This window comes from Pseudorca crassidens, chromosome 6 (genome assembly GCF_039906515.1).
Source record: "Pseudorca crassidens isolate mPseCra1 chromosome 6, mPseCra1.hap1, whole genome shotgun sequence".
NCBI classification, from domain to species: Eukaryota; Metazoa; Chordata; class Mammalia; order Artiodactyla; family Delphinidae; genus Pseudorca; species Pseudorca crassidens.
The window spans coordinates 126944787-126970547 of NC_090301.1; the positions used below are offsets into that span (position 1 = coordinate 126944787).

General features: G+C 40.3%; 1 protein-coding gene and 1 long non-coding RNA gene across 2 annotated transcripts in view; one reads left to right on the top strand and one right to left on the bottom strand.

The window, feature by feature from the left end:
• The window catches only part of LOC137226762 (uncharacterized), a 254006-nt gene that overhangs the window by 77969 nt on the left and 150276 nt on the right, over positions 1–25761 (bottom strand). Inside the window, 1 exon segment of the mRNA XM_067742317.1 lies at positions 20327–20453. Coding sequence (XP_067598418.1) covers positions 20327–20453 — 127 coding nt within the window.
• LOC137226764 (uncharacterized) overlaps positions 200–25761 on the top strand; it is a 92074-nt gene continuing 66512 nt past the window's right edge. The window contains exon 1 of the long non-coding RNA XR_010944511.1: positions 200–551. This is a non-coding gene — a long non-coding RNA (uncharacterized lncRNA). The remainder of the gene's footprint in view (positions 552–25761) is intronic.

Genomic DNA, 25761 nt, shown 5'->3' on the forward strand with positions numbered 1-25761 from the left:
CGCGGGCGGCTGGGCCGCGGCGGCGGCGGCGGGGCTGCCGGGCGACGGGGCCAGCGAGCCGGGGCCCGGACCGGGCGAGGGGCGTGCAGACGGCCGCGCGGCGTCCTCGGCCCCATCCCCGCCGCCGCACGGCCGCCGCTCCGGGCCAGCTGACATCATGGGGCTCCGCTAAGGAGGCTCCCGGCCGCCGCCAACCGCTCGGGCTCTGTGGCTGCGGCGGCGGGAACCCTCAGCGGGCGCGGGGCGCGCGGGCCTCGGGCAAGGCCAGGCGCCCACCGGGCAGGACGCGGCGCCTCCGCTCGCCGCCAGTTCCCGGCCGCCCCGCGGGCGCTGTGCCGCGGCGCCGACCCCGGTGTGGGTCGCGGGCCCGGTCGGCACGCGCTCACGCACGCGCGCACGCAGACCTGGGGCGGTGGCGGCAGGCGCGGCGCGCGGGGCCCTGGGCAGCTATCGGTGCCCGCAGGGCCGCGCCCTGCTGCCGGCCTTGGCGCGCGTATGTTAGGACGGGCGCATCCTCGGAGGGAGGCGGCCGGCACCCCGCAGGCACGACAGTGAGTAGAACCGGCGGGCGCTCACTTTTTCCTTCTGGGACCCAGCTCAGACTGCGCGTCCTTGCCCGTCTGGGGCAGGAGTGTAGGCAGGAGGTCACGCTCAGCCCTGCGAGCCGGGTCGGGGAGCGCGCTTGGTCGGGACGCGCCCCTCCTCCCCGGGCCTGCCTCGGGGGCTGTGCACTGGGAACACTCGGCGCCCGCGACCCTTGGGACAGCCGGCCAGCAGGAGTATGCCGGCGGTGCTCTGCATACTTCTGATTAAGAAGCCATCAAAAGTAGAGGCACGGTCCACGCCAAATGATTTTAGGAAGTGTCTGGGAAAATCCAGTGACAGGCACGATCGAAAATGGGAGCCTTGACGTAGCTCCAATGATTCTAGGGTTTTTCACATTTTGTTGTCGATGCGGGGGAGGGGGGCAGGGATTAGGGAAGAGAGTTGCCTTTCCCTCCGACGCTCCCAGACACCCGTGAGCATTCTGTAGGTTCTTGGAGTGTGCCTAGAGGGAGGGTGAGGTACCGCCAGTGCTCCAAACAAGTGCGATAATCAGTGAGCAGTGTGACAGGAAGTCCCAGTAAGGACTGATGAGGGCTAAGCAGGGCTGCTGATCGCCCCCATCCCCAGCATCACCACTCCTCCAAGCCCTAGGCAGCTCGTTGTATTAACGATGGTGAGGATGAAATGAGAGGTCCTTGCCACGCCCCAGCACACCAGCTGGTGTAGGATGGATGCTGGAACAGTGGTCATTCTCTCCTCTTCCCTCCATTTGGGGTCCAGTTCCTGTAGCCCGTCTCCTTCCCTAAGCCATGTGTGCTCCTAGCTCTGCATCATAAGGGACCCTGCCTCAATATCATCTCCTCTCCTTGCAGGCCCTGTGCAGATCTCCTCATAACAACTCAGGGGGCTGGGACAATGGCATGCCAGCGTTTATGTACAAAGTACAAAGCTCTGTACAAGCATAAGGCAATACTAGTGTGTTGGAGGTTCAGTTGATGGGCATTGCAGGGTGACTCAGCCAAATCTGCACCTTGAAGGCCCCCCCTCAGCTTACTCCTCTGGGGATCCTTCCTGACCATTCCATACCTGGTATGCACACTTCCCACCCATGCCTCCATTCTTCGCTGTCCTTGGGAGGGAAGAACAGCTGTCCTCCGACACCCCTCGCTCCTGAGTGCAGGCTTTCAGCAAGGAGAGTCACCGTCTGTGTTCTCGTCCGGTTGTCCTGTTGAGGCCTGTGAACCTAGCCCTTGGGAGTAGGAAGAATTGCTGTTGGGGGATGAGTCACAGATCAGGAGACACCCTCCCCATCCATCAGCAAGTCTGTGGGTTCTCCCTCCAAAATAAATGTGCACGGTGTCCATTTCTTTCACTTTACTGCACCACTACCATACTGTGTTTGGAAGACAGCTTCAGTCTCTTGACTTGTTCCACAGAGCAGCCAGAGAGGGAGCTCTAAATTAAAATATAAATCATACCATGTCCTGCTACTGATTCAAACCCTTCAGAAGCTTCTCTCGCAGTTAGCAAGACCCGCAAGACCCTGTGTGTTGGCCGCCCTGTTCTCCACCTCCTGTCAGCGCTCCCTTTCCCTTGGTCTTTCCACTCCAGCCATGGTGGCTGTCTTGCTGTCTCTCCTTCCTGTCTCAGGGCCTTTGCACTTAGTGTTCTTTTTACCTGGAATGTTCTCTTTGTTTTGCAAGGCATTGGCTCCCCAAACTTCAGATCTCAGTAAATGTTGCCTCCTCAGTGAGACTTCAGTTATTCCTTTCCAGCACTTACTGCCATCTGTCAGTGGCTTGGTTATCTGTTGGCTGCCTCCCATAGACCATGCACTGTGTGGGCAGCAGCTCTGTACCACCACTGTATCCCCAGTGTGTGCAGAGCATCTGCTGCAGGCTAGGTGCCCGGGGAGGGCCTGTGGAAGAATGAGTAGGGACCTGAAACTGAGCAGAAGGCCAGCTAGGCAGAAGGGAGCACCCCTGCTCTCTGGAGTCAGGACTTTGAGAAGGTGTTGTATGATCCCAAGTGGTGAGTGCCTCTAGGTAGCAGCAGCCTGGGCAGATCTAGCCTGTGTCAGCCAGCCATGTGCCATGCTTCTTCTGAGTCCATTTCTCTTTTAAGTTTTCCGTAGAGTCTTATTTGAACCAGCTATCCTGGTTTCAGCTGTACTGCAGGGAAGAGTAGAGTGTCTTCACTGAGTTCTGGTATGCAAAAGGGATCCATATTTCTTAAGACCCCAGTGGTGATGGCAGCTGAAATTAACACTTACTACCCGAAGTTCAGGGAGTGTCAGGGGACACAATTTGGTGCAGTGAGATTTAGCCGCCACCCCCCCCAGCCCCCGCACCATGGGAAGTATTCCATTGTGTATGTGGACCACTACTCAGCCATGAAAAAGAATGAAATAATGCCATTTGCAGCAACATGGATGGATCTAGAGATTATCACACTAAATGAAGTAAGTCAGAAAGTAAAAGACACATACTGTATATCACTTATATGTGGAATCTAAAATATGACACAAATGAACTTATTTATAAAACAGAAACAGACTCACAGACAGATAGAAAACAAACTTACAGTTACCAAAGGGTAAAGGGGGTGGGGGAGGGATAAATTAGGAGTTTGGGATTAGGAGATATAAACTACTACATATAAAACAGATAAACAACAAGGTTCTACTGTACAGCACAGGGTATTCAATATCCTGTAATAAACCATAATGGGAAACTAAAAACTAAAAATATATATAATTGTATATCCATGGAATATTAAATATAGGTTGCAAAGGAAGGAGTGGGAAGGTAGCAAGGAATATGATTAGTTCCATCCCATAGAATTCTGTGAGAGTCAACTATAAACTATTAGAAGGACTGCATCTATAAAAGTCATACAAAAATAATCAAGTGTAGGATAGAAAATACAACAAATTATTTTATATCAATTATATAATTTAACTCTTGCATCTTTGTCTTTCACTTCTTTTTTTCAATTTAAGAAAGTATACTATATGATTTCCATGTGACTATTATTCTAACACTTTATATACTTCCTTTTTTTTTTTTGCGGTACGCGGGCCTCTCACTGTTGTGGCCTCTCACTGTTGTGGCCTCTCCTGTTGCGGAGCACAGGCTCCAGACGTGCAGGCTCAGCGGCCATGGCTCACAGGTCCAGCCGCTCCGCGGCATGTGGGATCTTCCCGGACCAGGGCACGAACCCGTGTCCCCTGCGTCGGCAGGCGGGCTCTCAACCACTGCGCCACCAGGGAAGCCCTATATACTTCCCTTTTAGCCATGGATTCTAGTTGTCAATATCTCTCACATTAATATCTGTTTAAAAAATCATAAAATATAATCCTAATGTCCTATAAAAAAAAGTAAGTGTTCCCATATCAAACAAACAGAACAGGATAACTTATTTTAATTGGTTTGCAGAAGCCTCCAAAAGCCTTCAAAATTACGAAGTAGCTTCATTAAAATATTTATTGAAAAATGCTGGTTAAAAATTAAAGACACAAGAGGTACCTAAAAACAAAACAAGATGAAAATAGTAAGACTGACATAATTTCTTTCTGTCTGTCTGTTTTTTGTTTTTTTTTTTTTTTGGGCCGCATTGCAAAGCTTGTGGGATCTTAGTTCCCTGACCAGGGAGCGAACCCAGGCCCTCAGCAGTGAGAGAACAGAGTCCTAACCACTGGACCCCAGGGAATTTCCAAGACTGATGTAATTTCTATTGCTCCCCTCTATCCTCTTTTATTTGAGTGCTCATCCTGGTAATCCCTGTCTGTAGTGACCAGTTGAGAGAGGAAAGTAAAATTTCATGTCCCCTCCTGTCCAAATCCAGACACACTGGTTATTGATTCTTTCTCTCCCAGGGACAACTGTTGGTCATTATCTAAGTCTTCCTTTTGGCTATCTTTGGGAGTGGCTCTAAGATCTTGTGAGGATAATATCTTCTGCACCCTCTTTAAGAACACCTCCTAAATCCAATTCAGTACGGCCAGAAATGTTTACTCTTTGTTCCAGCTGAAACCTGACAAGATATTTGAAAGGATTTAATAACTCTATGATCAGAAATTTGGCCAGATTGGAAGCCGACGTTCCCAGCCTGTTAGTACTTTTCTTAAAGCCTTCTCCCCTAAGCTAATTGTACCAAGAGAGGAAGAAAAATATTCCAACATAGGTGGATGGGTCTGACAGTCCTTTGATATCATTTAGGCAGCAATACAGTTCTACGAGAAAGTAAAAACAGCTGTCCTTGTTTTACAAGTCTAGTCTTTCCAGGATCAGAGGTGTGCTTCCAGAAACCACCAATCCTTGTTAACCAATCCTCAAACCTCCCTTATTCATCTCAAAAAGCTTTTCAATATTGGCCTTAAGAAACCAAAGTCCTTGAAGGAAACTGCATTCTTTTCCTGTGCCTTTGAGCTGTAAATATTAACTCTTATCTAGGCCATTTCTTTAAAGTACAATCTTCAGAGAGGTAATTCTAATCAAGAGAATGAAAGGGGGAAAGGTCATTTGAATTTAGATAAATGAAAAATCATGGGTCTTCTCCATAAATATTAGCAGAAAAAGCTTTAGCTATCTGAACAGAAGAACTTAACTTATTCCAACTGTTTTTTTGTAAATAGTGATTTTCACATCATCATACCTGTCTTGTAACTAAAATTTTAAAACGAAGCTATGAGGTCTCTGTTTGCATTTGTATAATATGTTCCTGTTTCTATATACATGTGTGGTTGATGTGTGTTATTTCCTACCTCTGGATGATATTACTAAAATTAATTTGTAAAAGAGCTCTATTCAGTTGCTTTAAAAACAAACAAGAACTTATATAAATTACGGGTTGGTTATTCTAAAAACTCTCAGAAATATAAACTAACCCAAATGCTTTTCAGGTTCATGTGGTCCGAGAAAACATTCAGTATTAAAGCTAGTTTAAGTTCGTTGCCTTAATTAAAACAGACATGTTTTTAGAGTTATCAACACTGACTATAATGCAGATAAACAACTTTTATTCTACCTGGGCTTGCTAGTCAAATTCAGGTTATCTCTATTGTAAAATATGTCAGCATCAATGAAATCTGCTTCCACCCAAGATGCTGAATCAAGACTTAATACTTCTCTTCTTCCCTTTCTTTCCTTTACTCTGGCATTGGCCTGGAAAGATAATGCCATCACCCATACCTCCCAGACCACTGCTAAAGGGAGTAACCTCTGGAATTTAGAACAACTTTTTATTTCAGACTAGAAGATTCTCTTCCCATTTGTGCTAAAAACCTGACTAACCCCTTACGTGGAAGTAAACACAAATGAGAGTATGATTAGAAACCATTCCTAATTCTTGGAGACACTGCAGATTCAATTGCTAAGATACTGGCTGCCCGGCAAAGAGCCTTACACTCCCTAACCAAAGTTGGATTATCTTTAAGCTGAGCAAGGAGATGTGTGTGCTGTGGCCTACACCACCTGCTGCACCTGGATTGACACTTCTGGGGAAGCTGAAGCTCAGTCACATAAATCACTGAACAAGCCATTTGGCTTAAAAAGACCCTTCAATGGGGTCTTTTTTGTGTGTGTGTGTGGTACGCGGGCCTCTCACTGTTGTGGCCTCTCCCGTTGGGGAGCACAGGCTCCGGACGCACAGGCTCAGCGACCATGGCTCACGGGCCCAGCCGCTCTGCGGCATGTGGGATCTTCCCGGACCAGGGCACGAACCCGTGTCCCCTGCGTCGGCAGGTGGACTCTCAACCACTGTGCCACCAGGGAAGTCCAGTGGGGTCTTTTTTTAACTTATTTGATTTTGATTGGTTTGGGTCATGGGGACCATAGCTCCAAATGCTTTATGAACATTGAGAATTATCCTACTTACAATAATCATAATAACCTCTCTGGTGTGTTGTGCCCTCTCAAAAGCTTTAAATGCATGTTTGTAGTCACTAGCCACCAAGCAAATGACCTCCCTCAGATTGGAACACTGAAAAAGAAATGGAGGAAGTGACCTACTTAAAAAATGTGAACCTGACGTCGTGACCTGTGAATACCACAGATGTTCAGAAAAAAAAAAACAACAAAAAACCCAAAAAGCAAAAATCAAGGATCAACGAAAGTTGTGAGAACCATAGAGTGGTATAATTGAGAGTGGTGCTACTGCCTTAAATTTTGATTACATATCTCAGGGAGAGATCAAAAGAGAATTGTTAAAAAAAAAAAAAAAAGCCCCAAATGGAGACACTTGTATTAAGCCCCAGTAAGACGTAATACCTGACCTAACTGCAGTCTCAGCCTCTCCCAGGAGTGGATTTTAAACCAATCAGTCTGGAATTTCCTGGTTAGTATTAGTGAGGTAAACTCCCTAAGATCCCTGCCTTTCCCTAAGGGAATGTAACCTTGCCTGAAACAATCTGTTCTTTTACTTCTTTGTCATACCCTCTTTCTACGTATAAAAACTTCACAATTTGTGCAGCTTCTCAGAGCACATTTCTACTTGCTACGTGGGATGCTGTCCGATTCATGAATTATTGAATAAAGGCAAATAGATCTTCAGTTTTACTCTGTTGAATTTTGTTTTTTAACACAAGTTGCAGCAAATAGAGAACATCAATAGATAGATAGTAATTATTTTTTGAAAATGGAAGTTCTAGAATTGAAGAGTACAGTAACTAAAATAAAAAATTCACTAGAGGGTCTCAACAGTAGATTTGAATTGGCAGGAAAAAACCCCAGCATACTTGAAGAGATTGATAGAGATTATGCAAACTGAAGAACACAATGAAAAAAAGAATGAAAAAAAATGAACACAGCCTCAGAATAATAAGGAACAGTCCCCCAGCACCATTATCATTAGGTGGAAGGATTTCCTGGAAGGGGGTACCAGGCAGAGACTTTCTTTCCCAGCCAGGAGCAAATGGAGGAGCACCATTAACTGCACCAACATATGTATAATGGGAGTAGCAGAAAGAGAAGAGAGAGAAAGAAGAAAAAAAAATTCAAAGAAATAATAGTTGAAAACTTCCAAAACTTACTGAGAAATAAAAATTTACATATCTAGGGAGCACAACAAATTCTAAGTAGGATAAATGGAAAGAGACCCACAAACAGACACATCATCTTAAATAGGCTGAAACCAAAAGACAAGGAGAAAATCTTGAAAGCAGCAAGAGAAAAATTGTATATAACTTACAAGGGAACCCCAGAAAGATTAACAGCTGACTTTCCTGCAGAAGCTCTGGAGGCCAGAGGTGGTGGGATAATATTAAAAGTACTGAAAGAAAGAAATAAAAAGCCTCTCAACCAAGAGTCCTATATCCAGCAAAGCTGTCTTTCAAAAACAAAGGCAGAATAGACTTTCTTGGGTAAACTCTGAGAGAATTTGTTGCTGGCAGAACTAACTTACAAGAAATACCTAAGTTCTTCAGATTGAAAGCAAGTGACCCCAGATGGTAATTCAAATACACATGAACAAAAATAGAGCACTAGCAAAGGTAATTATGTAATTATAAAAGATAAATTCCTACTTTTTTCCTTTTTTCTCTTAACTGATTTAAAAACCAATTGTATAAAATAATATGTATCTAATGTATTGTTTGGCCTACAACATATAGAAATGTAATATATCTAGACTATATCTGCTAATACTAGCACAAAGGAGGTGGGTGGGAGCAAAGCTGTAATAGCTAGGAAAATAATGACAGATGGTAGAGTAAAAATTTTAACAATGCATTGTTGGGTTTGTAATATTAATAGATGTAATGTATGTATAACAGTAATACCACAAAGGGGAGAAAGGGAATAGAGCTATATAGGAATAATATTTCTATATGTTGCTGGAATTAAGCTAATACACAGTTGAAGTTGATTCTAATAAGTTAAGATGTACATGATAAACAACAAGTTCTTACTATATAGGGAACTATATTCAATATATATATGATGTATACATATGTATAACTGTGTATACATATGTATAACTGTGTGTATACATATGTATAACTGAACCACTTTGCTGTAACAGTAGAAATTAACACAACATTGTAAATCAACTATACTTCAATAAAATAAATTTTAAAAGATGTGTATGTTAAACCCTAGAGCAACTGTTAAAAAGTACTCAAAAATATAAAATAAAAAGTAAAATGGCAGATGTAAATATAACTATATCAATAACAACACTAAATGTAAATGAATTAAACAATTCAATCAAAAAACAGAGTGTCAGATGGATAAAAAGCATGATCCACCTATATGTTGTCTATAGGAGACACATTTTAGATTCAGACACAGATAACTTGAAAGTAAAAAGATGGAAAAAAGATGTATCATGTAAACAGCAACCACAAGAAAGGTGGAGTGGCTCTGTTGATATCAGATAAAATAGACTTTAAAACAAAACACACTAGTGGCTGGAGTAAGAGGACATGGAGTTTGCATCACAACTAGGGCACCTGCTAGACTCTGGTGGGGGACCTTGACACCCAAGAGGATGGGAGGAATCCCCAAGCAACTGGGTAGGATGTGGGGGTGAGCGAGGAGGTAGGAGAAGTGGAGGTGGGATCGGACTGGCACCCGTGAGGGCTGGCTGGGGAAGAGGAGAGGTTCCCACACCTGGAGAGGCCCACTGACCACGAGGGTATCAACAGGGATGGGGAGAGACCCTCGGGGGTTGAGAGGATTGGAGGGGAACACAGCTAGTGTTTCTCCTGCCCACTTGGGCCCTGGAGAGCCTGCTGGGGTCCCAGGACTGATCCTCTGTGCTCCAAGGCCGCCTAAGCCCTGCCCCAAGATGCCCCAGTGCCTTATCTGGCCACATGGGTACTGAGCCTAGACCCTGCCCCTGCCTAAACCCCTCCCCTGCTTAAGGCCTGCCCTCTACAGCCAAGGCCTTTTCTGGACTTTTTTTTTGCTATTGTGGTTCTGTTTTACCTTCCAGTTGTTCTCTGATTTATATTTTTATTTTTTCTAATATATCTGTCAGTTTTCTAATTTTATTTTTTTATTCCTTGTTATTGTTCTGTTCCAATTTTTTTTTTTGTCATGCCATGTGGCTTGCAGGATCTTGGTTCACGGGCCAGGGGTTGAGCCTGAGCTCCTGTGATGTGAGCACCGAGTCCAAACCACTGGACTAACAGAGAACCTCAGACCCCAGGGAATATTAATGAGTGTGAGCTCTCCCAGAGGTCCTCATCCCAGCACCAAGACCTGGCTCTACCCACCTGCCTGCAAACTCCAGTGCTGGATGCCTCAGGTCAAACACCTAGTAAGAAAGGAACACAGTCCCACCCATCAAAAAAAATGAGATGACAAAATAATATGTTACAGATGAAGGAGCAAGGTAAAAACCTACAAGACCAAATAAATGAAGAGGAAATAGGCAACCTACCTGAAAAAGAATTCAGAGTAATGATAGTAAAGATGATCTGAAATCTCAGAAAGAGAATGGAGGCATGGATCGAGAAAATACAAGAAATGTTTAACAAGGACCTAGAAGAACTAAAGAACAAACAAACAGAGATGAACAACACAATAACTGAAATGAAAAATACACTAGAAGGAATCAATAGCAGAATAACAGAGGCAGAAGAATGAATAAGTGAGATGGAAGATAGAATGGTGGAAATAACTGCTGAGGAGCAGAATAGAGAAAAAAGAATGAAAAGAATTGAAGACAGTCTCAGAGACCTCTGGGACAACACTAAATGCACCAATATTTGAATTACAGGGGTCCCAGAAGAAGAAGACAAGAAAAAGAAAGGGTCTGAGAAGATATTTTAAAAGATTATAGTCAAAAACTTCCCTAACATGGGAAAGGAAATAGCCACCCAAATCCAGGAAGCGCAGAGAGTCCCATACATGATAAACCCTAGAAGAAACACACTGAGACACATATTAATCAAACTAACAAAAATTACATTCAAAGAAAAAATATTAAAAGCAGCAAGGGAAAAGCAAAACATAACACACAAGGGAATCCCCATAAGGTTATCAGCTAATTTCTCAGTAGAAACTCTGCAGGCCAGAAGGGAGTGGCAGGATATATTTAAGGTGATGAAAGGGAAAAATCTATAACCAAGATTACTCAGGGATCTCATTCAGATTTGACAGAGAAATCAAAAGCTTTACAGACAAGCAAAAGCCAAGAGAATTCAGCACCACCAAACCAGCTTTAAAACAAATGCTAAAGGAACTTCAATAGGCGGGAAACACAAGAGAAGAAAAAGACCCACAAAAACAAACCCAAAACAATTAAGAAAATGGTAGTAGGAACATACATATTGATAATTACCTTAAATGTAAATGAATTAAATGCTCCAACCAAAAGACACAGGGTGGCTGAATGGATACAAAAATAAGACCTGTATATATGCTGTCTACAAGAGACCCACTTCAGACCTAGGGATACATACAGGCTGACAGTGAGGGGATAGAAGAATATATTCCATGCAAATCGAAATTAAAAGAAAGCTGGAGTAGCAATACTCATATCAGATAAAATAGACTTTAAAATAAAGACTGTTACAAGAGATAAGGAATGACACTACATAACGATCAAGGGATCAATCCAAGAAGAAGATATAACAATTATAAATATTTATGCACCCAACATAGGAGCACCTCAATAGATAAAGCAAATGCTAACAGCCATAAAAGGAGAAATTGACAGTAACACAATAATAGTGGGGGACTTTAACACCTCACTTACACCAATGGACAGATCATTCAGACAAAATAAATATGGAAACACAAGCTTTAAATAGACCAGATAGATTTAATTGATATTTATAGGACATTCCACCCAAAAGTGGCCAAATACACTTTCTTCTCAAGTGCACGTGGAACATTCGCCAGGATAGATAACACCTGGGGTCACAAATCAAGTTTCGGAAAATTTAAGGAAATTGAAATTATATCAAGCATCTTTTCTGACTACATGCTATGAGATTAGAAATCAATTACAGGAAAAAACCTGTAAAAACAACAAACACAGGGAGGCTAAACAGTGCACTGCTAAATAACCAAGAGATCACTGAAGAAATCGAAGAGGAAAGAGAAAATTTAAAAAATACATAGAAACAAATGCCAACAAAAACGTGGTGACCCAAAACCTACTGGATGCAGCAAAAAGCAGTTTTAAGAGGGAAGTTTATGGCAATTCAATCTCACCTCAAGAAACAAGAAAAATCTCAAACAATCTAACCTTACACCTAAGCAAATAGGGAAAGAACAAAAAAAACCTAAAGTCAGTAGAAGGAAAGAAATCATAAAGATCAGAGCAGAAATAAGTCAAATAGAAATGAAGAAAACAATAGCAAAGATGAATAAAACTAAAAGTTTGCTCTTTGAGAATATAAACAAAATTGATAAACCTTTAGCCAGTGTGATCAAGAAAAAGGGGAGGGGCTTCCCTGGTGGCACAGTGGTTAAGAATCCGCCTGCCAATGCAGGGCACACGGTTTCGAGCCCTGGCCTGGGAAGATCCCACATGCTGTGGAGCAACTAAGCCTGTGCGACACAACTACTGAGCCCACATGCCACAACTACTGAGCCCAACACGCCACAACTACTAAGCCCAACATGCCAGGGCTTTGCATATCAGGAGCCCATGCTCTGCAACAAGAGAAGCCACTGCAATGGGAAGCCCGTGCACTGCAGCGAAGAGTGGCCCCTGCTTGCTGCAACTAGAGAAAGCCTGTGCGCAGCAACAAAGACTCAATGCAGCAAAAAGTAAATAAATAAATAAATTTATTTTTAAAAAAAAGAAAAAAGGAAGAGGACACAAATCAAAATTAGAAATGAAAAGGAAGAAATTACAACTGACACTGCAGAAATACAAAGGATCATAAGGACTACTGCAAGCAACTATATGCCAATAAAATGGACAACATGGAAGAAATAGCCACATTCTTGGAAAGGTACAACTTTCCTGACTGAACCAGGAAGCATTAGAAAATATAAACAGACCAACCACAAGTAATGAAATTGAAACTGTAATTAAAAATTTTCCAACAAACAGAAGTCCAGGACCAGATGGCTTCACAGGCGAATTCTATGGAACACTTAGAGAAGAGCTAACACCTATCCTTCTCAAACTCTTCCAAAATATAGCAGAGGGAGGAACACTCCCAAACTCATTCTATGAGGCCACCATCACCCTAATACCAAAACCAGACAAGGATGTCACACACACACACAAAAAAATTACAGGCCAATATCACATAGATACAAAAATCCTCAACAAAACACTAGCAAACAGAATCCAACAGCACATTAAAAGGATCATACACAATGATCAAGTGGGATTTATCCCAGGAATGCAAGGATTCTTCAATATATGCAAATCAGTCAAGGTGATACACCATATTAACAAATTAAAGAATAAAAAGCATATGATCATCTCAATAGATGCAGAAAAAGCTTTTGACAAAATTAACACCGATTTATGATAAAAACTCTTCAGAAAGTGGGCATAGAGGGAATCCACCTCAACATAATAAAGGCCATACATGACAAACCCACAGCAAACATCATTCTCAATGGTGAAAAACTGAGAGCATTTCCTCTAAGATCAGGAACAAGACAAGGATGTCCACTCTCACCACTATTATTCAACATAGTTTTGGAAGTCCTAGCCATGGCAATCAGAGAAGAAAAAGAAGTAAAAGGAATAGAAATTGGAAAAGAAGAAATAAAACCATCACTGTTTGCAGACGACATGATACTATACATAGAAAATCCTAAAGATGCCACCAGGAAACTACTAGAGTTAATCAATCAATTTGGTAAAGTTACAGGCTACAAAATTAATGCACAGGAATCTCCTGCATTCCTATACACTAACAATGAAAGATCAGGGAGAGAAATTAAGGAAACAATCCCATTTATCATTGCAACAAAAAGAATAAAATACCTAGGTATAAATCTACCTAAGGAGGCAAAAGACCTGTACTCAGAAAACTATAAAACACTGATGAAAGAAATCAAAGGTGACACAGACAGATGGAGAAATATACCATGTTCTTGGATTGGAAGAATCAATATTGTGAAAATGACTATACTACCCAAAGCAATCTACAGATTCAATGCAATCCCTATCAAATTACCAGTGGCATTCTTCGCAGAATTAGGAGAAAAAATCTTACAATTTGTATGGAAACACAAAGGACCCTGAATAGCCAAAGCAATCTTGAGAAAGAAAAACAGAGCTGGAGGAATCAGGCTCCCTGACTTCAGACGATACTACAAAGGTACAGTGATCAAGACAGCATGGTACGGGCACAGAAACAGAAATATGGATTGATGGAACAGGATAGAAAGCCCAGAGGCAAACCCACACACCTACAGACACCTAATCTAAGACAAAGGAGGCAAGAATGTAAAACGGAGAAAAGAGAGCCTCTTCAATAAATGGTGCTGGGAAAACTGGACAGCTACATGTTAAAGTATGAAATTAGAACACTCCCTAACACCATACACAAGAATAAACTCAAAATGGATTAATGACCTAAATGTAAAGCTAGACACCATAAAACTCTTAGAGGAAAACATAGGCAGAACACTCTTTAACATAAATTGCAGCAGGATCTTCTTTGACCCACCTCCTAGAGTAATGGAAAAAAAAAAAAAGGGGACCTAATGAAACTTAAAAGCTCTTGCACAACCAAGGAAACCATAAACAAGACAAAAAGACAACCTTCAGAATGGGAGAAAATATTTGCAAATGAAGCAACTGACAAAGGATTAATCTCCAAAATATACAAACAGCTCATGCAGCTCAACACCAAAAAAAACAAACAAATCAAAAAATGGGTGGAAGACCTAAATAGACATTTCTCCAAAGAAGGCTTACAGATGGCCAACAAATACATGAAAAGATGCTCAACATCACTAATTATTAGAGAAATGCAAATCTAAACTACAATGAGGTATCACCTCACATTGTTCAGAATGGCCATCATCAAAAAATAAACAATAAATGCTGGAGAGGGTGTGGAGAAAAGGGAACCTTCTTGCACCATTGGCGGGAATGTGAATTGGTACAGCCACTATGGAGAACAGTATGGAGGTTCCATAAAAAATTAAAAAGGACTACCATATGACCCAGCAATCCCACAACTGGGCATATATCCTGAGAAAACTGTAATTCAAAAGGACACATGTACCACAATGTTCATTTAAGCACTATTTGCAATAGCCAGGAAATGGAAACAACCTAAATGTTCAATGACTGTTGAATGGATAAAGAAGATGTGGTACCTATATACAATGGAATATTACTCAGCCCTAAAAAGGAATGAAATTGGGTCATTTGTAGAGATGTGGATGGACCTACAGTCTGTCATACAGAGTGAAGTAAGTCAGGAAGAGAAAAACAAATATCGTATATTAATGCATACATGTGGAATCCAGAAAAATGGTACAGATGAACCTAGTTCCAGTGCAGGAATAGAGACGCAGATGTAGAGATTGGACATGTGGATGCAGTGGGGGAAGGGGAGGATGGGATGAACTAGAAGATTAGATTTTACATAAATACACTACCATGCGTAAAATAGATAGCTAGTGGGAACCTGCTATAAATCACAGGAAGCTCAGCTTGGTGCTCTGTGATGACATAGATGGGATGGGGGGGTGGTGGGAGAGAGGTTTAATAGGGAGGGGATATATGTATACATATAGCTGATTCAGTTCATCATATAGCAGAAATGAACACAGCATTGTAAAGCAGTTATACTCCAATTTAAAAAATTAAAAACAACCAAAAACAAAAGACACTAGAGACAAAGAAGGGCATTTTATAACAATAAAAGGGTTAATCCATCAGGAAGATATAAGTACAAATATATATCCACCTACCTAATAACAGAGCACTAAAGTACATAAAGCAAAAACTGACAGAAATGAAGGGAGGAATAGGTAATTCAACAATAACAGTTGGAGGTTTATGCCCAACTTTCAATGATGGATAGAGCAACTATACAGAAGATCAAGGAAATAGAATATTTGATCTACACCATAAACCATTTAGGCGTAATAGTCATATACAGAACAGAGTATACTTTCCAATAATAACAGAGTATACTTTCTTCTCAAGTGTATATGGAACATTCTCCAGGCTAGACCATGTGTTAGTCCATAAAACAAACTTCCACAAATTTAAAAGTATGGAAATAATACAAAATGTGTTCTTTGACCACAATGAAATGAAATTAGAAATCAATAATAAGGGAAATTTGAGAAACTCACAAATATGTGGAAATTAAATAACAAACTCCTAAATAACTCATGGGTCCAAGAAGAAATCAAAAGAAAAATCAGAAAATACCTTGATATAAATGAAAATGAAGACAAAATATGCCAAAAGTTATGAAGACAGGTAAAGCAGTGCTCAGAGGGAAATTTATAGCTGCAAATACCTGTATTAATAAAGAAGAAAAATCTCAAATCAACAACTGGATCTGCACCTAATGACACAGGGAAAAAAAGAGCAAAACTAAACCTAAAACAAGCACAAGGAAGGAAACAATACAGATTAGAGTAGGAGTTAGTAGAGGCACAATGGAGAACAGAAATATTGAGGAACAGAAATAGAGACTAGAGAAAAAACAGAAAATAAAAGAAACCAAATGCTGGTTCTTAGGGAAAAGCAACAGAATTGACAGACCTTTAGCTGGTTTGACCAAGTGAAAGAAGAGGACTCATTACCAGAATCAGAAATGAAAGAAGGGGTATTACTTCTCACTTTGCAGAAATAAAAAGAATTATAAGAGAATACTGAACAACTGTACACCAACGGTTAGATGACTTAGATAAAATGGACAAATTCCTAGACAGATGCAAACTATCAAAACTTACTCAAGAGAAATAGACAATCTGAATAGCTCTATAACAAGCAGAGATTGAATCAGTAATAACAAGACTACCTACAAAGAAAAGCCCACACCCAATTGGCTTCACCCCTGAATTCTACCAAACATTGAAAAAAGAATTAATACCAATTCTTCACAAACTATTGAAGAAAATAGAAGATGAGGGAAGATTTCCCAAATTATTTTATGAGGCCAAAACCAGACAAAGACATTAAAAGAAAAGAAAATTACAGACCAATATCTCTTATGGATATGGATGCAAAAATCTTCAACAAAATACTAGCAAACCAAATTAAAAATATAATGAGAATTACATGCCTTGACCAAGTGAGATTTATCTCAGAAATGCAAGGATTGTTTAACATCTGAAGATCAATTAATGTAATACACCACATCAACAGAATAAAGAACAAAAGTTGCATGATTATCTCAATAGACAGGACAAGCATTTGACAAAAATCCAACACTCTCTTGTGACAAAAAAAATTTGACAAACTAGGAATATAGGAACTTTATTTACCCAATAAAGGGCATCTGTGAAAACCCCACAGCTAACATCATACTTAATGGTGAAGATGGGATGCTTTCCCCCTAAAATCAGGAAAAACAAGGATGTCCATTCTTGCCATTTTTATTCAAATGTACAGTACTGGAGGCTCTAATCAGGGCACTTAGGCAGGAAAAAAAAGACATCCAGATGGGAAAGGAAGAAGTAAAACTGTCTCTGCTTATCGATAACATGATCTGGTGTGTAGAAAATCCTAAGGAATCCATTAAAAAACTAGAACTAATAAATGAGTTCAACAAGGTTGCAGGATACGAGATCAATATACAAAAGTTGATTGTATTTCTATTCACTTTTAATGACCAGTCTGAAAATGGAATTCAGGAGACAATTTCATTCACAATGCATCAAAAATTATATAAAGTACTTAGGAATGAATTTTTCAAAGGAAGTGAAAGCTTGTATTCTGAAAATGACAAAATGTTGTTGAAAGAAACAAAAGAAGACCTAAATAAATGGGGGAAAAGTCCTATGTTCATAGATCAGAAAACTCAACATTGTTAAGATGACAGTGCTCTCCAAACTCATGTACAGATTCAATAAAATCCTTATCAGAATCTCAACTGATATCTTTGTAGAAATTGACAACCTGATTCTAAAAGTCATATGGAATTGCAAGGGACTCAGAATAGCTAAGACACTCCTGAAAAAGAAGGGGAAAGTAGGAAGACTCTACTTTCTGATTTCAAACCTTACTACAAAGTAATGGTAAACAAGACAGTGTGGTACTAGTACAAGAATAGACATATATCAGTGGAATACAGTTGACAGTCCAGGAATAAATCCATACATCTGTGATCAGCTTACTTTCAACAGGGGGGTCAAGACTATTCAAAGGGAAAAATAGTCTTTTCAACAAATGTTCTGGAGTTGCAGAGGACTTTACGTGATGCTGTGTGCAGCCATCATGCTAGGGGCTCACAGAGTCATATCTGGCCCTGCTGGCTCCACTCAGAGAAGAGTGGGTGTGGTAGAATTTATCCTGGGCACCGACTTGTGGGGCAGAGGGTGGCATGCTCCCACATCAGGCTAATTCTTGACTACTCCACCAAACGTAGAGAAGAAGTGCTGGAAAGAGGCAAACCTCTCGCTGGGACTGCTGAAAGCTCCCGCACCAAGGTTACTGAACCCATGATACACATTATAGGAAAGCTTAACTTTTCCTGCTTCAGCTATGCTTGAAGGATTTTAAGAGGAACCTGTAACAATCTCTGAAAGGATGTTGTCTCAAGTGCTACCTGACAACAAGCCATTGCTGGCGAAGAATTGATGTCTGTAAAGATAAGCAAATAGAGAAATTTCACCTATAAAAAAATTACCAGTTAAAAGAAAAGCATATGAATTTGGAAATGAATTTATAAAACACGAACAGGAGAAAATTTTACAAAACTCCCAACTTTCTGTTTTTAATGAACGTCTAGAGGACATTGGAAATAATGTATGGAAATTAAAAACATGATCACTGAATCACAAATATTAATGAAGGCAATGAACAGCAGATGAGGTGAAACCAGAAAAGCAAAGCAGAAGATAAAACTGAGATATTCTCCCAGAACAGAGAGGAAAAGGATAAAATAATGAAAATAATGAGAGATTCTGGGGATAGAACCTGGGAATAAAATCGGTAGAAAGAAACCCCAGAAGTTTGGAATAGAGCAGTTGGAGTGGAAGCAATAATTGATGAAAAGAAAGCTTTCCTAAGCTAAATACAGAGACCCAAGCTAGCCCCTCATATTGATCTGATGAATACAGGAATTATACTCTTTTTTTTAAATAAAAAGAAGTATGAGATAGAGAAATGGAGAGAAGTGCCCAATTTCTCACCCCCATATGAAGGGCAGCTGAAGCCAGAGCCCTGACCTTTGACTTCCAGAGCAGTGTCCTCAGCATGCAGGCATGCTGAGGGACATGTGACATTGAGGTTTCAAAAATCTCTTATTCTACAATAAATATATCTACTAATTAATTCAAATGAGGCTCTGAAATAATAGGAACATATGATTATTAAGCTTGAATTTGTAAGAAGTTTCTAACTTCAAGAGCCAAAATCAGCCTTGAAGATTATTCCAGGAAAAATGCTACTCTCACCCATTACTGTCTCTTCCATGAGCCTCTAAACTATTCCATGACTTAATGAAGAGTTTATGTTAGAACTATCTTTTCCCATGAAAGGATTCTTTCAGCAGATGTCAAACACCATTTCATGACTTCGCTTTGTGTGAATTTAAGATTACAACTATATGTGGGGAAGATTAAAATCCACTGCATGATGCAGCATAAGCACAGACATTTGCTAATGGAAAACAATCATGGCTACTGGCTAATCTGAGTAGCCAACTCCCCCAGGACCAGCACCCAGTATGCACTGAGTCAGATTCAGAGGTCAGGACTCATGTCTGTATCAGAGCTGACTCCTCAGCACAGCATATGCCACACTCTAATGATCAGGGCCCAGCCACTAGTCTCCCATATCATCTTTTGCTAATCTTACCTGCTTTCTACAGGTCTTTAGCTCCAATAGGATCAAACTACAGACATCCTTGAATGCCAGCCCTGTCCCTAATCCCCAAGTCTGGAAAAGTACATGTTTGGCAGGTGTAGCTATTTTGTTTTTTCAACCCTGTCTAAGGCTTTAACTCTTCTTTATCCTTTTTAAACACCAGATTTGGCCTCTTCCTTCAGCCAGCTGGATGCCTTTAAACCATAAGGTTGCCATCTAACATAATCTGCACCTGCTCAAGACCTGAGACCCAACATCTGTTCTTGCACCAGGAGCCTTGAGCATTTTCACTGTGTCCAGCCCTTCCTGGGTTAAGTCCAGGAAGGGTGGTAGCTGTGCATGAGGATACCCCATCCTGGCCCTCACTGGGTCTCAGTTTCCTTCTGGCACAAAAATCAGCCCTTTTATGGAGAAATATGTGATGTGATGCTTCTTGCCATAGTTTTGGGAAAGGGACTCAGACAGGCTGCCATATAACTCAAGGAAGAGGCTTGTCCCCCCAGAAGGGAAAACACCCAGGTTTCATCACTAGATTAGACAACTCTCTCTCTGTAAGTTATACCCTATTACAAGTTTCACGGGATGGTCAGTAGTTCTGCTCAAAATAAATGAATGGAGCCAGGTTTAGGGATTCAGTAATGGAATTTTCCGGAAGCCAAGAATTCCCTTTATCAGAGTGTTAGGGACCTCTTCCTAATTGAAGGAGTTAAAGACAATGGTTTATTTCTCACATTCAAGCTACTTCTGCCAGACAAGTAAACACAGCTGTCAACAACATGCTCTCACCTCTTGTCCTTTTTGCCAGGACACCGGAGTGTGAAGGAAAAGAGAGAGGCATGTAACTCACCAATGTCAGGTATGGGCTCTGGCCAGCCCATGTGGTTCAGTCCTGTCGGGGCACTCTGGGAGAACGGATGGCTTCTTCTAGGGAGATTCAAAGACTCTGGAGAGGTAATGGTCATCTTCCTCCAGCACTGGGAGAGGAGGAAAGAGACAAAGAGTAAATGAAGAAAAGAGGTAACATGTTGTCATTGCCACATTATAATTTTTCTAATTGCACAGGACTTTGCCATGAGCAGAACATGCAGCCAAAATGCACACAGCTCTGGGAGGTGCCATTCATTTCAAAATCCATGGAAAAAAGAGAAGTTTCTCTTGTTGTCAGTAGTCTGCAACCTGTATGGTCATATGTGGCAACCATGGCAGAACAGGTTGTCATTCAACAATGTGAAATGAGGACTGACAGTAGGTCTCCAAACCCCCAAATTACACCCGCTGGTCAGCCACACAGCCTAACATTTCTCCAAAAGGAAGGCTTTGTTTTAGCTATATTCTTGCAGGGGTGCTTAATTAAAATGCAACCCATGAAGTCCCTGACACCTCATAATCATAAGACAGACTTTACCCTTCAGACAGTAAGGACCAGTGTTGCATGAGGTCTTGGGAGGGCAAGGATATTGTCCCTTTCTTTATCATTCCATTATCCAGAAATAAACTTGGCCCCTCCAGATTTTGTCTACTTTATAAAGTTATGAAATTTACTTAAAATTTTTGGTATGTATTCAAATAAATGTTCCATTTTCTTTTGTATTCCACACAAATTAAGTAAACAGTGCTTGGAAAATTCTTTTAGTGATTAATGGAAATGTAAATATACAAACAAGGATTAAGATGGGAGTATGATACCCCACTCCATCTCTTCCATTTGAATGCAACTAAAAACATTGGGCAGATGTATAAATCAGTTACCTAAGGGCTCTGAAATAAATGGTAGCAGGTGGGTTGGAGAAGGAAGCCAGTATTTGAAGTTACACCAATCCTATAGTGAGTTACCTTTTTTGTGGTCCCTACAGTATCCTCTGGCCTGAACTCAATAGCAGCTTAAAACTGGGTATGGACCAAAAGTACTCCAAAAAGCCTTCTCTGGTCTGAAGAGAGGGGAAAGGGACCCCAAGTGTATGAGCAAATTGGTGAAATCCTCTATGTTGTCATTTAGTTCCACCCTAGACTCCCAGGAAATCCCATTATAGTATGGCAGTAATGGCCAGGCAGGCACCTAAAACTCTGAGGGAGGGAGAACATCCCTATTTCTTTTTTCCTGTCTCTGTCCTCCTGCCCCTTGTCTCCAGAGGCAGACATAGTTGCAGGAAGTATATGCCAGAGTGGGAAAACGAAAGCCTAGCTTTCTAGCAAAATGTCCAGGAAGGGGGGGACTCCTGGAAGCCAAGAAGTGTCTGGAAGAATGTAGAAAGGAAAGAGATCAAGAAAATGACACCATAACATTGTTTATGGCCACTGGACTTACCCCCAAACTGTGCTTGGGTGGATCTGACCCTAAACAGAATACTAAAGTCTTTGAGAACCAAATTATGGAGTAGACCATTTTACAGGTCTCAGACTGGCCACTGGGTGATCTGCATTATCCAAGTAGCACTGAAAACACCTTGAAAACATGAACCGACATAAGAAACATAGCCCCTGAAGGCCAGTAAGAACTTGTACCCTAAACTGTCAGCTGCCTGAAAAACTTAACTATTATTCTCCATAGAAACTAAATAAGGCTCATAACGTAATATTCAAAATTTCCAAGATATAACCCAAAATTATTTGATATACAGAGAACTATGAAAATCTCCATAACTTATAAAGGAAAGACAACAGATCCCAGCACCAACATGATACAGTGCTGGAATTATAAAAGATTTTAAAGAAGCTCATATAATTGTGCTCTAAGAAGTAAGTGTGAACACTCTTGCAATGAATGGAAAATAACAGCAGGGAAATAGATACAAAATAGAATAGAATGGAAACATTAGGACTGAAAAATATAGCTACAATTGAAAATTTACATGGATGGCTCTTGAGGGCATTATGCTAAGTGAAATAAGTCAGACAAGAAAGAGAACGACTGTATGATCTTACTTGTATGTGAAATCTTTTTTTTTTTTTTTTTGCGGTACGCAGGCCTCTTACTGTTGTGGCCTCTCCCATTGTGGAGCACAGGCTCCAGACGTGCAGGCTCAGCGGCCATGGCTCACAGGCCTAGCCGCTCCGCGGCATTTGGGATCTTCCCGGACTGGGGCACAAACCCGTGTCCCCTGCATTGGCAGGTGGACTCTCAACCACTGCGCCACCAGGGAAGCCCTGTATGTGAAATCTTAAAAAAGAAAAGCCAAGCTAATAGAGACAGAGAACAGATTGGTACTTGCCAAAGGCAGGGAGTAGGGGGTAGGTAAAATGGGTGAAGGCAGCCAAAAGACACAAACTTCCAGTTATAAAATAAGTCATGGGGATGTAAGGTGCAACAGGGCAACTATAGTTAATAATACTGCATTGCATAACAGAAATAAAGGGAGGAATTGACAATAATACAATAATATTAGGGGACTTTAACACCCCACTTACATCAATGGACAGATTGTCAAACAGAAAACCAGTAAGGAAACAGTGACATTAAATGACACATTAGACCAGCTGGACTTAATAGCTACCTACAGGACATTCCATCCAAAAACAGAATACACATTCTTTTCACATGCACATGGAATGTTCTCTAGAATAGATCATATGATAGTCCACCAAACAAGTCTCAACACATTTAAGAGGATAAAAAATATACAAAGTATCTTTTCAGATCACAATGGTATAAAACTAGAAATCTATTACAGGAAGTAAAACAAACACATAGAGACTAAACAACATCCTACTAAAAACCCAATGAGTCAACCAAGAAATCAAAGAGGAGACCGGAAAATACCCTGAGACAGGGCCTTCCCTGGCAGTCCAGTGGTTAAGACTTTGCCTTCCAATGCGGGGGGTGCTAGTTCTATCCCTGGCCAGGGAGCTAAGATCCCACATGACTTTCAGCCATAAAAACCAAAACATAAAGCATAAGCGATATTGTAAGAAACAATAAAGACTTTAGAACTGGTCCACATCAAAAAAAAAAAAGAAAAAGAAAAAGAAAAGAAAAAGAAAATACCCTGAGACAAATGAAAATAAAAACACAACTTTTCAAAATCTATGGGATGCAGCAAAAACAGTTCTAAGAGGGAAGTTTATAGTGATACAGGCCTACCTCAATATATAAGAAAAATCTCAAATAAACAACCTAACCCACCATCTAAAGGAATTAGAAAAATAAGAAAAAACAAAACCCAAAGTTAGCAGAAGAACAGAAATAATAAAGATCAGAGTAGATATAAACAAAATAGAGAGCCCCCCCAAAAAATAAACCCACAACAGAAAAGACCAATGAAACCAAGAGCTGTATTTTTAAAAGATAAAGAAAATTGATAATCCTTTAGTCAGGCTTATTAGGAAGAAAAGAGAGAGGACCCAAATAAACAAAATTAGAAATGAAAGAGGACAATTTACAACCGGTATCACAGAAATACAAACAATCATAAGAGAATACTGTGAACAATTACATACCAACAAACTGGGCAACCTAGAAGAAACGTATAAATTCCTAGAAACATATAATCTTCTAAGACTGAATCAGGAAGAAACAGATAATCTGAACATACTGGTTACTAGTATTGAAATTGAATTGGTAATCAAAAAACTCCCAACATACAGAAGTCCAAAACCAGATGGCTTCACAGGGGAATTCTACCAAACATTTAAAGAAAATGGAATACTTATCCTCAAACTATTCCAAAAAATTGAAGAGGAGAAAACACTCCCAAACTTGTTCTATGAGGCCAGCATTACCCTGATACCAAAACCAGACAAAGACACTACAAAAAATGGAACTTGCAGGCCAATTTCTCTGATGAATATAGATGCAAAAATCCTGAACAAAATATTAGCAAACCAATTCAAAAATGCATTAAAAAGGATCATAAACCATGATCAAGTGGGTTTTTATCCCAGGGAGGCAAGGATGGTCCAACATCTGCAAATAAATCTATGTGATACACGACATTAACAAAATGAAGGATAAGGGGATTGATCAAGATGGCAGAGTAGGAGGACATGGAACTCATCTATCCCCATGAACACATCAAAAATAAATCTACATGTGGAACAGTTACCACTGAAAGCTAACTGGAAATTGGCAGAAAGACTCCTGTACAACCAAGGCTATAAGAATGAACAAAATGAAGGATAAAAGTCACATGATCTCTCAATAGATGCAGAAAAAGCATTTGACAAAATTCAGTATCGATTCACAATAAAAACTCTTATCAAAGTTGGTATAGAGGGAAATTTCTCAAGATACTAAAGGCCATTTATAACAAACCCACCTAACATCATACTCAATGGGGAAAACTAGAAAGCTTTTCTTTCTAGATCACGAAGAAGACAAGGATGCCCACTGTCACCATTTCTATTTAACACAGTATTGGAAGTCCTAGCCATAGCAGTCAGTCAAGAAAGAAAAAGTCATCCAAATTGGATGGGAAGAAGTAAAACTATCATATTTGCAGATGACATGATACTATATATAGAAAACCTTAAAGTCTTCACCAAAAAACTTTTAGAATAAATGAATTCAATAAAGTTGCAGGATATAAGATTAATATACAGAAATCTGTTGCTTTTCTATTCACTAATAATTAACTATGAAAAAGAGAAGCAAGAAAACAATCCCATTTACAATCGCATCAAGAAGAATAAAATGTGTAAGAATAAATTTAACCAAGGAGGAGAAAGACATATACTTTGAAAACTATAAGACATTGATAAAGGAAACTGGAGATGATATAAATAAATGGAAAGGCATCCTATATTCATGAATTAGAAGTACTATTGTTAAAATATCGGTACTACCCAAAGCAGTCTACAGATTTAATGCAATGCCTATCAAAATACCCATAATATTTTTCAAAGAACAAGAACAAATAAATAATCCTAAAATTTGTATGGAACCACAGAAGATCCCGAATAGCCAAAGCAATCTTGAGAAAAAAGAACAAAGCTGGAGGTGTCATGCTCTCTGACTTCATACGATACTACAAAGCTATAGTAATCAAAGCAGAATGGTATTGGCACAAAAACAGGTACATGGATCAATGGAACATCATAGAGAGCCCAGAAATAAACCCATGCAATATGGTCAGTTAACCTATGACAAAGGAGTTAAGAATATACAATGGGGAAATAGTCTCTTCAATAAGTAGTGCTGGGAAAACTGGACAATTGCGTGTAAAAGAATGAGATTAAAAGATTTCTTCACACCATAAAAAAAAAACCCTCAAAATGGATTAAAGACCTAAATGTAAGATCAGAAAGTATAACATTCCTAGAAGAAAACATAGGCAGTATAATATTTGA